At 46.5% G+C, this 14,624-nt stretch overlaps 1 protein-coding gene and 1 non-coding gene across 3 annotated transcripts in view; both read right to left on the bottom strand.

Moving 5' to 3' along the window:
* Nucleotides 1–14,624, bottom strand: part of FAT2 (FAT atypical cadherin 2) — a 78,540-nt gene that overhangs the window by 42,967 nt on the left and 20,949 nt on the right. For both annotated transcript variants that reach the window (XM_050961496.1, XM_050961497.1), the window contains exons 4-6: nt 5,209–5,270; nt 3,100–3,411; nt 2,107–2,317 (exon numbers count right to left, since the gene is read on the bottom strand). In XM_050961496.1, coding sequence (XP_050817453.1) covers nt 2,107–2,317; nt 3,100–3,411; nt 5,209–5,270 — 585 coding nt within the window. The remainder of the gene's footprint in view (nt 1–2,106; nt 2,318–3,099; nt 3,412–5,208; nt 5,271–14,624) is intronic.
* Nucleotides 13,579–13,663, bottom strand: TRNAR-UCU (transfer RNA arginine (anticodon UCU)). The gene is given in 2 exon segments: nt 13,579–13,614; nt 13,627–13,663. It is a non-coding gene; the product is annotated as a tRNA-Arg (tRNA).

The following is a 14,624-nucleotide window of genomic DNA, read 5'->3' as shown; positions in this document are numbered from 1 at the left end:
ACAACTTCATCAGCAGCATAAAATAAATTAAACAGTGCGGATTCAGATGCCTGGTGAGGTAGCACTTAGACTGCATTAACAACGGCCTTTTCTGAATTTGGTGTTCAGCATGCAGGAGGTCAGAAAGGGTGTGAACTGTAAGGGAAGATAAACGCTGTGATTAAATTCAGAGTAAATATCCTTGGGGCTAGAAAACCCAGGCAAGCGATAATAAAGCAAGAGAAATGTTGCATTGGCATTGTCAGTGCTTGTAGCGGGTGGTCACTTAAAGGGCTTAGAACAGCCCAGGATAGGGCTGTGATTGGGGAAACAGCCTCAACTGGGGCCACGCCCCAAACAGAACACAGCTGGCCCTTATAAAAATGCCCTGAGCCAGGCACTGAGACTCTCTCTCTAGCTTTTGAGATGGAGGGACCTGGCTGCAGTGACCTGAGCAGAGTACCTAGATTGGAGCAGGGCTGAGGAAAGACTAGATGAGCTGGGGTACTCTGGCCTGGAAAGCTGCAGGCTGTGCTAAAGGCCTGAAAGGTACTGAGGTGCAAAGGGGCAGCCCATGGTAGACAGAGGCAGCAGGTCCAACCACCCTCCCCACCTATGATGAGTGGTTCTTACACTGCAGTCTGCCCCAGTGAGCGGGGGCTAGAGGATGACTGGCAGTAGCCCATGACTGAGGTGAGATGGGGATAGGGAGTTGGGGATTTCCCCTGGGTGAGGAGACCCAGTGAGACTGGAGGGGTACTGCGAGGGAGCAGCACCCCAGCGGAAAGGGGCACTAGGGTCTGGGAGGGACACGGGTGCCCAGCGCGGGAGAGACACCGGCCGACAGAGAGTGGTCTGGAGGCTGGAACACTAATTCCCTGGATGACCAGCAGGAGGTGCCACCGGGTGAGTCTCGCCTCATTACAACACTACACAATGTCGACTCCCATTGTTAATTGTATTTGTACTTCATTATCCTTGCCCAAATACACTAGAGGAGGGAGAAGGATTTACTCTCACACTTCAAGCTCTGTCTGTGAAGGACAATCCCTACAGACTGGACCCCAGCGAGGACTAGTCTAAATAGGCATATGCCATAGTCCCATTACTAGGTGCATACTGAGCACCGAAGGGCATGACAGTTCTGAACCACTATCTCTGCCCAGTACGATCCAGGAACAAATTCATCCCAGCTTCACAGTCTGCCTTCCCACAAAGTTGTCCCAGAGGGGAGTCCTAAAAAGGAGAACCGTCATGGGTAAGCACCTCCATCAGAAGTAAGGGAAGGATACACTGTCTGTATCAGGGATTGGCAACCTTTCAGAAGTGGTGTGCCGAATCTTTATTTATTCATTCTAATTTAAGGTTTTGGGTGCCAGTAATACATTTTAATGTTTTTAGAAGGTCTCTTTCTATAAGTCTATAATATATAACTAAACTATTGTTGTATGTAAAGTAAATAAGGCTTTTAAAATGTTTAAGAAGCTTCATTTAAAATTAAATTAAAATGCAGAGCCCCCTGACCAATGGCCAGGACCCGCGCAGTGTGAGTGCCACTGAAAATCAGCTTGTGTGCCGCATTCGCCATAGGTTGCCTACCCCTGGTCTATATCAAACTTGATCTGATAGAAATCATAGGATATTTAAGAGCAGACTCAGAGGAGGAAGAAGAGGAGTCGTCCAAAAGGAATTGTTTTCCAGAGAGATCATACAGTGCCCTGAGCAAAGCAAGCATGGTAACCGGGTCAGCCAATCAGAACACCCAAAAAGTGATTTACCAAGCTGCAGGGCCAGGATTGCCACATTTCCCATGACCCATGTGAGTCTGTCTCACCCTCGGCATCTTCCAGAGCAGGAGATTTCATTAGAGATGGGTAAGTGCCAGAAATGTCAGTGTAAAATATGATGGGTAGTTGTTCTTGGGCACCAACTCTTTTAGTGGGGCAGCTATGTTTACTGTGTAGTCAGCCTGAATGCCATTCAATGCATACATGGAGGCTTCTCCTATAATCTTAAGTAAACAGCTTTGTTAGCTCAGGGCATGTATGTGCTGAATGCCAAGGGAACTAGGGCAAAATTCTTCCAGCTCTTAGACACCACAGCACTAGTTTCCCACTGGTGCCTCACCTGTGATGTCAAACCAGAGCTGGCTGGGTCCGATCTCGACGCTGATCACTCCCACCATGTGGTTCACAGGGTCTGTTTCCATCACAGCAAAGTTAAAATGGGGCTCATCGAAAGCTAGCGGCTCTGAAGACGGGCCTGGGCTAGAGACCCAACTGATGTGAAGCCGCACACTGGAGGAAAGTGGGGGGCTGCCGCCGTCTGTCGCCTTGACCTGCCAATGAATACACAGGCCGGGTTTCAGAGAGAAGTGCTGGTTTAGCAATCTCACACACTAATCAGGTTGGGCTGAAGTTCTCAGGGCCCGGCTCTGCATGATACTTCCTTGCAGTTTCTCTTTGAGTTTTAAGCCTGAACGCACCCGTAAACCACAAAGCCAACCTCAGTCATATGGGCAAAGGTTCACCTGCTTTCACAGTGCTGTCATGCAAACCAAATTCCTATTGGTCACGAAGCAAACCCTTATACTTTCCCAGGCTCACTCCAAATCAGACTCTTGCTTGTGGCAAAGCAGAGAGGGACCTGGGCCAGTTGCCTGGATCCAAAGGCCCCTGAAGTTGGCAGAAGTTTGAACCTCAATTGAAACTTTATGAGTTGGGTCCCAGCTCCTCTCTGCAATGGATCTGAACCAGAACCCCAAATCTAAACACTTCTAAAACTATGGGAAAGCTCAGACTCGGATCCAAGCCCAGGTGAGATCATGTGGAAGGTGATATTCTCCCTGGAAGAATGTGGTGTATTCCACCTCAGACTTCCCCTCCATTTTTCATACCTCCATATCACTTTCACTGGTTCTCTTTGTCCTTTCATCTGTGTCCATCTCCCCCTCCTCACTCTCTCTCTCTCTCTCCCTCTCTCTTCCATGTGTCCCTTTCATCTTATCCATCTTCTTTCTCTCCTCTCTCATTTTCTCCCTCCCTCCTACTTCTGTTTTCCTGCCTTCTTTCTCCCTACTCTTCTCCCTTCATGTGCAGTCTCTCTCTGTGCCTCTCTCACCGTTAGTATGTTGTATTCCGAGGCAGGGAAAGCCTTTCTGGAGAGCACCATGCCTGTTGCAGGGTTGATGGTGAATATCCCCTCATCATACTCCTCCATGCTATAGGTGATCTGTCCATTCTGTCCCATGTCACGGTCTGAGGCAATCAGCCTGCAGACTGGCAGTGGAGCCTCGGAAGCAGCTCTCTCTTGGAGCTGAACCATGAAGAGTTTGTGGGGGAAGCTGGGAGGATTGTCATTGGCATCCAGCACCTGGATCACAACTCTGGCGGTGGACTTCAGGGTTGGATCTCCGTTGTCCGAAACAGCAACCTGCAAGCAAACCAGGGGACTAGGTAAAGGAGCATCTTGTCATGACCCAGGGCACAACAGCCAACCCTCATCATGAAGGGCAGTTGTGAAAATATAAGGTGTGTTGTGTGTATGTGTATTTGTCCGTGAACATGATCTGAATGTCACTTCCTCTGCCTGGATGAAATTTCAGACCTATCCAACTGCATGTGACCAAGTTGTTCTCTGAGGTCTGCAGCTTTCAGAAGTTATGTAAGTCACACAACGTGGTATTGTTTAGGGCTGGTCCACATAAGAGGAGATGCATTTACTACAACTACACCTTGTGCTGACGGGTTAGAGATACCTGCTTTTACCACTAAAGGTCCCAGGTTCAAATCCCACTAATAGTTCAGGCCACGGGTCATTATAGATATAAATCTAAGAACCTGATTCTCCTCTCATTTACACTGGAATAAATCAGGAGTAATTCCATTGAAATCAGTGGAGTAAAATGGATGTGGTTGAATCCGGTTCTAATCTTGCTACACAAATATATACATTCTTCCAGGGTTCTGGATGCATGAACAGGCAGTCATGACCTCCCTATGGTGTATGTAAGCTCTGTGCGAAAAGCCATTAAAAAGGTGACTTAACCTAGATTGAGCAGACCTGTGATCTTTGTGTGACAAGTTATTGATGATGTTTTGTATACAGGGACTATAACGAATGGGATGAAGGTTTAGGATTTGGCCATTTCACTATTGTGTTTGTGAAACTCTTGGAGGGTGGGAGAAAAGGAACACAAAGGTCCTGAAACTGCAGAATAGGTAGTGTGCTGAAATATGTCCCAAATGACCGTGGAATCCACAGACATATAGAAAAGGGGCAAGAAAATTCCCCCTCACCTGGAACTATAGCGTATTTAGAAATAAGGAAGATGCTGATAAATGTACTGATGTGACTGAGCACTGGCACTGGAGACAAGAGCTTCTGAGTTCTAATACTGACTTGCCCCAAGTCTTGGGGCAAGTCATTTAACCTCTCTGTGCCTCAGTTTATCCCTCTATAAAATGGGTATAATCAGATCTCTTGGGGATGCTGTGACACTGAAAAGGTATGTGTGTGTAGAGTGTTCTAGAATTACTAAACATTATTGTTAGGAAGGAGGGGGCTGGTTCCTCAAGGCAACTGGGGATTCCTTTAGCTTTATGGGAATCGCCCTACTGTAGGGGAATCTCCTAGTAATGTAAAGGCAGCCTAGGTTGTTCTGTACCACCCTTGCTTTCCTTTCTGCACAGGGGCCAAGTGGCAATCCTGGGCTGGTGGAATGGCCCATATGGTTGCTGTGCCTTCTCTAACTTGTACTGGGGGTTAGTTTGGCTGCAGCTGTGTTCCAGGATTGGGGAGGCCTCCTTCCCTTCCCTCCAATCCAACGGCAGGTCAGTGCTGCTGAGGACGAGGCCCAGATTATGTCATACACTAAGACAAATAAGGGCAAATCTCTCTGGCTTGACCTCTTACAAATGAATCATTGTCTATGTTGTTAGAGGTTAGAACTGTAATTCCTACCCTTTGTTCCCCATGGTTTGGCAACAGGCCTTATGTTTCTCTGCTCTTCCGTTAGGAAATCTTGAGGCACTTTTCAAAAACATTGTGCAGCTGGCACTTGGAGCAACACAGGGGAAAAAAAGCAGAACATTTAATTATCTTTCCCAGCGCTTGGAAGCTGATGGTACGAGCCTCTTTCTCTGTGAGCCAACTTGCAAGGCAATGTTCTTTGAGGACTTGAATCACTGGTAGGTAAATAAAGCTAATTACAGCTTCGTCATTACCCACCTCTAGGATATGTTCAGCCTTGTGTTCTCGATCCAGCTGCCGAGAAGTGGTGGAAATCAGACCTGCCAAGAGAGAAATAATCTTTGAGTTCCAAGCCTCATAGGAGGGGATGGCACAAACTGCTCTTCCAACTCGCCAGCCAGAGCCAGAGATTCCAATGCCGACATTACCCCCTTAAGTAAATGGATGGAAAAAAGCAAGAGGACTGTGGGAAGAGAACATTTCCTGGTTCAAACTAGCAAACTTCCCATTCTTGCGAGTAGAAGTGGTGTGCAATGTGGAAATGTTGCCTCCTGTTTCTCTATTTTGAACACTGATCTCTAAATGTTACAGTATTTTGGGCAAAATTTTGAAGTTCCTTTTTATGGAGGGGAAGAATCTCTTTCCCAGTCAGCAGCTGGAAGCTGGCACTAGATAAATCCAGGCTATGAGGTACACTTTTTTAACAGTGACAGTAATTAACCATGGGGATATGGTGGACTCTCCATCATCTGAAGTCTTTAGCTCTAGAGTCAATGGCTTTCTAAAAAATATGCTCTAGCGTGAGCCTGTTGCAGGATTAGTGGGTGAAATCCTCTGGCCTGTGTTATGCAGGAGGTCAGACCAGATGATCATAATGGTCCCTCCTGCCCTTTAAATCAATGAATCAATATCTTCATCAACAACTTAGATATTGGCATAGAAAGTATGCTTATTAAGTTTGCAGATGATATCAAACTGGGAGGGATTGCAACTGCTTTGGAGGATGGGGTCAAAATTCAAAATGATCTGGAGAAACGGTCTGAGGTAAACAGGATGAAATTTAATAAAGACAAATGCAAAGTGCTCCACTTAGGAAGGAACAATCAGTTTCACACATACAGAATGGGAAGAGACTGTCTAGGAAGGAGTATGGCGGAAAGGGATCTAGGGGTTATAGTGGACCACAAGCTAAATATGAGTCAACAGTGTGATGCTGTTGCAAAAAAAGCAAACATGATTCTGGGATGCATTAACAGGTGTGTTGTGAGCAAGACACGAGAAGTCATTCTTCTGCTCTACTCTGCGCTGGTTAGACCTCAACTGGAGTATTGTGTTCAGTTCTGGGCGCTGCATTTCAAGAAAGATGTGGAGAAATTGGAGAGGGTCCAGAGAAGAGCAGCCAGAATGATTGAAGGTCTTGAGAACATGACCTGTGAAGGAAGGCTGAAAGAATTGGGTTTATTTAGTTTGGAAAAGAGAAGACTGAGAGGGGACACGATAGCAGTTGTCAGGTATCTAAAAGGGTGTCATAGGGAGGTGGGAGAAAACTTGTTCACCTTAGCCTCTAAGGATAGAACAAGAAGCAACAAAACCAGCTCTTCCAGCTGATGGAAATTTTATATATAATGCATGACTTTCTGACAATGAACAGCCTCCTACCTGTGAGCACTCTGTGTTGCAGCCCTGTTTCTGCAGTGGCCAGCAGTCACTGCTTGATTTATTATGTGTCAAATCCTGAGGGCCCTTACTCACGCAAACTCCAACTGAAGTCAATGGGAATTTGTGTGAACCCTGTGCGAGGACCTCAGATTTGGACCAATAATAATACTTACGATAACCAATCATAATGCCTAACGAGTTGGTGGAATCTCCATCATGGGAGATTTTTTAAGAGCAGGTTAGACAAACACATGTCAGGGATGGTCTAGATAATCCTTAGTCCTGTCATGAGTGTAGGGGACTGGACTAGCTGACCTCTCGAGATCCCTTCCAATCCTATGATTCTATGATTGTAATTACGCTTACTATGATAATGCACTATCTATTGCACTTTCCATCTGAGAATCCCAAACAGCTTTCCAGACATTCATGAAGGTGCTTTGGCACCTTTAATATCTCTGCAATATAAATATTATTATGTCCTTATTCCAGATGGACAAATGGAAGCAGGGAAGGTTGAGGACCATGCACAAGGTCACAGAGTAAGTCAGTGGCAGAACTGGGAATAGAATTCAGGGGCCTGTCTGACAGTCCCCTGCTTTAACCATTAGACTACACACCCTATTACAAGGCAGTGTGGCCTAGTAGCCTGGACTAGGGCTCAGGAGACCTAGATTCTATTCTCACCATTGCTACTGGGTGTCACTTCCCCTTTGTGTGCCTTAGTTTTCCCATTTGAAAAATGGGGATAATGATACCACCCTCTTTTGAAAAGCACTTTGAAATCTGGCATTGCAAAGCTAGGCATTATTATTATTTACAGTTTATAAGGAACATGACAAAAATGTCCTCTTCTCCTCATCTCTCTTTATTGGCATGACCACTGTGCAGAGGTGGGAGAGGACAGGGTTTGAGAGATTCCAGATGAGGCCATCGTTTAAGTGCATGTTTGGCTTAACAACCACATTGGGGTGGAGGAATAGCTCAGTGGTTTGAGCACTGCTAACTCTAGGTTGTGAATTCAATCCTTGAGGGCGCCATTTAGGGATTGGTCCTGCTTTGAGCAGGGGGTCGGACTAGATGACCTCCTGAGGTCCCTTCCAACCCTGCGATTCTATGATTCTAAAGGCACCTTTTAAAAACCACATTGTTTCACAGTGTTGCCCACCCTCAGCAACCATACTACACAGCAGCTGTGTCTACTGGCTGGCCTCCCTGAATCTCATCCATTGTCTGCTACACAAATGCCAGCTCCTAGTGAAATATCTCCATATGCGGAAAGTACCTTTGAAAATAAATGGGGAAGGATTAGACTTTGCCTTACACATTACAGATCCCCTGTGGGAATAGACTCTATGTATTTTTCATATGCTACTGAACATGTGTGTGGTGCTGTTGCTAACTCCAGTGATTTTTATCAGAAATTTTGGGACACATGGTGCTTTAAACCCCAACTCCTGGAGTCGAATGATGATGTGAGAATCTCAGCTTTTTTTTTTTAAAGTAAGTTTTTAGCCCTCACAGTTAGGGATAAAAGCTTGAAAATGCAACTGCATGTACTCCAAAGGCTCAGGAACCAGAAAGCAAATTCAAGTAAAGCCCAAATATATAGTTAAAAACACTCATGATTTTTAAGATCATCTCATGATTTTTGAGGCTTGACCTAGGACTTTTGAACACTAATTGTTGAATAGTGTGCCTGGGTGGTAGTGTGGGCCTGTATCAGTCTGTCTAGTGGATATGTAATTCGCACTGGCAACGCTGTGCTTACATCATCCCTGCTTTCATTTCGCCACCTGCTGTCAGTTGGATTTGCCTTTAAAAAGAGAGTGGAAGGCATCAGATGCCATTAAACGTTTGTAGGGGTGTCAAAAATGACAACCCAAATGTTTTAAAATCCTGTTTCTGATCCAAGGGCTAATAAATTTACTGGATGGATACTGCTGTTTTAAATTTTGTCACAGGTACTTTTGTGTACAAGTGTTTAAGTGCCACAGGCAGCAGAAAATTGCATGTGGCTGTGAGAAACACCCTGCAGCTGTGGCAGCTGCCACTATAAATATTTATCTGATGCATTTCGAACAGTAAACCTGGTCTTCTTAAGCTACTCTTGTTATAAGATACATTAACAGACTACGTTTGGATACATGTGATGGATTCCCGCCCCCCACACTCCATCATCATTTCTACATCTGAGCAGAGATAGAAGAGCAAGAAGCAATAAGACAGCAATCAATGAATCTTTGAATCTTTTCCCTTGTCATAGAGTCATAAAAATGTAGTGCTAGAAGGGACCTCAAGAAATCATCTAAGTCTCCCTCCACGCTGAGGCAGGAATAAATATATCTATGAGAACAAGTAAGTCTCTGATTTAGCAAAACACTTCAGCACATGCTGAATCAGGGCCTAAATGCTGAGTCATAAGCAATGGCACCTGGGGAGGCTGCTGAATCCTGTAGCAATGGCTTACGGGAGAATAGCTGGGAGAGGTGGGTGGATGCCAGGTGGGTAAGTGGATGTGAAAGGGGGAACATGAGGGAAATGTATGCAGTGGAATTGTAGTCATGTCAGTCCCAGGATATTAAAGAGACACGGTGGTTAAGATGATCTCTTTTATTGGACCCACCTCTGTTGGCGAGAGACAAGCTTGTGAGACCTGAAGAAGAGCTCTGTGTGGCTCGGAAGCATGTCTCTCTCGCCTACAGAAGTTGGTCCAATAAAATATATTACCTCACCCACCTTGTCACACTGGTAGAAAGTTAGTCACAAAAAGGAGGCCAGCCTGAGATCCTTCTCTGGGCTGGGCTGGTGGTGGAACTGAAAACAAACTGGGTTCTGGCTGAGCATCACAGTAGCTGGGAAATGAGTAGAGGGTGGGTGGACTCGGTCCTGCTGATCATCATTCTATGATAGAAGTATCATGGTCCATGCTAAACCTTCCCTGTGGATAATGGAGGACCCTGCTCACCAGCACTGGTGATTTTGCTTTATGTCCATAACTTCTGTGTACAATGGGGGGAGGGTGTCCCTCTTCCATTTGGCTTCTCTTTCTGACCCCAGGGTAAGCTCCACTAGGGCAGACTTGTTTCTGTGCCCCCCATCCCATGCCCAGTCGCTGGTGGTGATGCCTCTCCATGGTTTGTTAACCAGCCTGCCTTGAGCCCAGAAAGCGCATGTGGTTAATGGTTAGTTGCTCTAAGTCCCAAACAGAGCTGTAGTGCTGCACGCCTGCCAAGGCACACAAATGCAAAGTGTGTTCACACAACTCTGGCAGCTGAGCACTCAGAGCCCCAGAGGCTGAGACCGGACATGAAGTTCAGGGGAAGCCAGATGGAATTAATACCTATTTTTTCTTTGTTGCCATTCTGTTACGCACACTCTGAAATCAGAGGGCTAGAGTGGAAGGCAAAACCATTACTTCCCTTAGCTATTGTGCCCTGAAGAGATGTTTACACACAGCTGTTTGAAACACTTCCTCCTAGGAGCTGGAAAAAAGCACCCTCCCCCGATCATTGCTGTTTTCCTTTCTCATTTGGCCAACACCGAGCAGGCTCTCTAAAGGGATTTGAAATCCACTCTGGGTTTTTGGGCTGAGTTCCTTGGTTTTGCCCCAGTGCTCATTAATGGTAAAGGTACCTTGTCACTGTTTGGAAAGGCACACTAGCCAGGAGGCTGGAGCTCCAGAGGCCAACTCAGCCCCTGCACACAACATGGAGGTTAGATGCCATTGGAGCGGTTAACTCCCTCAAGTTTTTACTGCCCAGGTTAATCATTGAGCAGGGTGGCCTTTTTACAAAATCCCAGACAAGAACCAACACAAACGTGTTTACTCCTAGGTCGTCTCCTCCTAATAATCTTCAGGCTGGTCCTGAAGATCACTTGCAAACTAACTCAGGTACTGTATCGGCTTTAAAGTTCTTTTCCAGCTGGAAGAAAAGTTTGCAAGGCCAGGAATGCACAAGCCCTGTGCTTGCAGCCTGTCCGAGCCCATGTGCTGAGCAATGGGAACAGATCATTTCTGCCTGCAGCAACAGAATGCCTCCTGCTCACTGTCAGAATAAGGAAAAAGAAAGCCAGGCATGTTGGAACAGGAGCAGCAATCAACAGCGCATTGGTATCAGCCAACAGAAAACAACAGCTTCTGCTGGCAGAGCTGGTGATAGGGTTCTGACCTCATGCCCAGCTTGGGCAAGAGCAGAACCCAAAGAGTTAAAACAGGGAGCTCCAAGGTCAAGAGCACCTGAGCTTTTCACCACAAGGTCCTGAAAAAGGAGGAGGTAGTTTGCCTGAAATCCCTTCTCTCTTTTATATTGTCCCGTTCCTTCTTTTCATTACTCCCCCGGACCCCCTCTCATGTGCTTTCTTACCTCCCTCACCCTCTTTCTTTTTTTGTGTTCTCCCATTTCACCTCCTCAGTAGACCCCTCTCCCTCTTTCTTTCTTTTGGCACAAATTGTTAAGGGTGAGGGCAATTAACCACTGAAACGAACTATCAAGGGCAAGGGTGGATTCTCCATCTCTTGATGTCTTCAGATCCAGACTAGATGCCTTTCGAGAAGATACGTTTTAGCCACACACAAGTTATTGGGCTCATTAAAGGGACAACTGGGTGAACGTTAATGGCCGGTGACATACAGGAGATCTGACTAGATGATCTAACAATCCCCTTTTTCCTTATATCTCCCTGTGACAGAATGTTCACCCCACACTAGACCACAAAGGGTTAATATGGCCCAGGCGGGATTAAGTCATCCAATAGGCCACATCTGAGGGAGAATGAGCCTTGATGAGAAAGCCCTGATTAAGGATACAGGTGGGGCTAGTATAAAGCAAGGACATTTACAGCAGAAAGGAGCTCAGTGTGGAAGCCTGCAGTTATTCTCCGGACTTAGAGAGGGAAAGGAGGAGACCCAGGGGTAGAGAGAAAGTCCTGGGATCCTGGCCCTGAAGGAAGAGTTTACCTAGAAGGGTGGTGGAGCAGAAGCCCGATAGGGATGGAGTAGGAAAAGGCTCAGGGAAAGGGCAGCAATGTTTGGGATGGTGCAGACTTTGGCTGGTGATTAGAGGGTCCCTGAGCAGGAACCTGGATTAGTGGACAGGCCCAGGTTCCCCTGCTAGCCACTGGGGAAGTGGCACAGCCTGGGCAGTGAATGGGAAGGCTGCCTGAGACAGTTCATATGGAAATAATATGATATTCCAGAAGGGGGAAAACACATTTTCACCAGGGTGAGTAAGGGCTGTGCAACTGGTCCTTAGAAAGTTACAGCTGGGATGACATTAGCCCAGTAGTAACATGGGGACATTGGAAGTAACCAGGGGTCCATACATTCCAGCATCCTCTCTCTGACAGTGGCCAGCACCACATGCATGAGAGGAAGCTTCAAGAACCACCCCTCAGTAGACAATTCTGGACAAAGCTAGCCAGCAGGTGTAAGAGATTGGGGTACAGGCAGTCTGGCCTAGCAGTCACAGCTGGGCTGAGGTCTTCAGGAATCAGGGCCAGAGTCAGGCTGGAGATGAGAGGCAGTACCAGGCTAGAATCAAGAGGCAGGAATCAGGGGGTCAAAGTCAGGATGGAGGCAGAGACCAGGTGAAGTCTGGCATTACAGCAGGCCACCATCTGTGTGGTTGCCCAGACAACTTCCTGGGGTTAAGTAGGTGCAGTTGGCCAATCAGAAAGCCTCATGATACTGTCACTCTGGATCTCCTGGGCGGTACTCCCTGTGGCATCTATCCTCCACCCTGTTCCCTGGCTATACTTCTGCATGGCTGCCTAGGGGCTTGTGGGAATATCAGCTGCTCCAGGCTCTGCAGACTTGGGTTCTAGCTGCTAGTCCCTTATACAGGGGACACTTCTTCCTAACCCATTAATGGTTGGCTTATTCCCTAAAGCATGAGAATGTCTATCCAATGTAAAATGATTCCATCTAATGTGACAGTGGATGTGCTTGTTCTCCATATAAATATCCAGCCCTTTTTTTTGAATCATGCTTAGCTCTTAGCCTCAGAGATGTCTTGTGAAAGTGAGTTCCGCAAGCCTCAAGTACTGTTCCTTTAAGAATACGAAGTGAGATTATGACTGCACTGGATTTCAGTATTTTGAGTGAAATCAGCAGTGAATGCTTTCCATGATGAGAATGATTTCCCTGGTATCAGGGTCACCCCGATACCATCAGATCTGCCCTGCATATTGCTGATTAGGAGTGAACAGTCTTCACTTCTGTAATTCATTTGGAAAGAAGCAAATGCTTTCCAGGGTTCTTTAAGAACCATGGTTTGTCTTTGAAGAGAGGTATCTCCTGTGCTCTGCTCAATGGAGGTCACTGCAAAGGTGATCCGAGTGAGGGGTGGTTTCACAAGCACCTCTTTGGCTTGTGTCTCCAGCTCCTAATTCCAAGAGTCAAATTCAGGAATGTGAGATCTGGTAATAAAAGCCGAAGGATTTGCAGCTGGAACAGACCCAAGCATGTAAAGGCTTGTTGCAGGGGCATGAAGGTAGAAACCCAAGACTTATTCTGGCTTCAGCTTTTACAAGGACTTTAAATCCAGTCTCATTTGCAAGTCAGTACTGTATGCAGCCCTCTGTTTAAAGGTGACAAAGAAAAAATCCACCCCACAAGTATTGCCAGCATCATGTAACACACTGCACAGTTGATGTTAGAACAGTCTGTGGTTTCCTAAATCTTTTACAGTCAGATGGGCATGGTGTGCTCAGTGGGATGGAACAGAAAACAGGTGTCTTAGATCTGGGTTAAAACAATGCCCAACATAATATATAGAGACATACCCATCTCATAGAACTGGAAGGGACCTTGAAAGGTCATTGAGTACAGCCCCCTGCCTTCACTAGGCAGGACCAAGTACTGATTTTTTGCCCCAGATCCCCAAGTGGCCCCCTCAAGGATTAAACTCACACCTCTGGGTTGAGCAAGCCAATACTCAAACCACTGAGCTATCCCTCCCCAAAATGTGACTCTGCTGGGACTCGAACCCAGAACCTTTGAATCCCTTCAGCCTCTAGAAGTCCAATGCGCTATCCATTGTGCCACAGAGCCACCTTTTTTGAAGGGAAAAGACTGGGGATGTTATATGCCAAAGCAGCCCATGAGCAACTGCCACATTCCTGCTCAGATGTCCTTCTTAAAATCAAAGTCTGAAGATCCACAAACGACATTGATTACTGTGTCTGTAGGAGATGACATGCTGAGCATGTCATCAGGCACTGCTTGCTGCAGGGTCATTACAGACAGGCAGCTTCATTGCCAGACTTTCAGCCTCGCCTACTCCAAGACAAAGCTATACATGTGTTGTACAAGACATGACATATCTGAGGGCACACAGCTACTACAAGTCATAGGGAATGCCATGATAGCAGATGGCCTCTGAAAAGGCAGAGCTGGAGAAAATTATGCATACCTCTAAGCATAAACCACATTGATCCTCAGGTAGTAGGCTCCCAGCTGCCTCCTGTTCAGGCATTTGTGGGATTTTTATAGCCAATGTAACTAACTTACAAGACCACACCCCATTAGAGCTCACAGCAGTAAAGCAGAAAGTGACCTTTTCCTCCCTGAGAATAAGGTGCCCATATGTCTCAAAGCACTCTTAAATCTGCACGCTGGGAGCCCAGCTGATAGGTGATGGATAAGGAGAATGCATTCAGGCATGTTTCCCAGCCCTGGTCTCCTGAAAGGAGGAACTCGGGTTTAAAGAGGGAGGGGAGCCATCTCTGCAAGACTTTCTCGTTCCCTCCATGGAAAGAAACACACAGGGAAAAAAATGGGTTTGTGGAAGCACTAGCCCCTCCGGATGCGGGAACCCAGTAGTAGCAGAGAGCTCAGAGGTGGAGGGTGTTCCTGAGGAAGAGAAACTGGCTGAGAGAGTAGTTGATGAAAGGGAAGAAGGTACGAGTTTTCTGAGGCAAAGTGGTTACCATGTATTCTACATTTCCTTGTCTACAGGACAAGTGACCCAAACCACCCTGTAACGCCGACATCTTCAATTCCCTGCACAGTG

This window comes from Gopherus flavomarginatus, chromosome 7, assembly GCF_025201925.1.
Source record: "Gopherus flavomarginatus isolate rGopFla2 chromosome 7, rGopFla2.mat.asm, whole genome shotgun sequence".
NCBI classification, from domain to species: Eukaryota; Metazoa; Chordata; order Testudines; family Testudinidae; genus Gopherus; species Gopherus flavomarginatus.
Note: the sequence above shows the minus strand (reverse complement) of the source record. Positions and strands in the feature narration are given on the sequence as shown.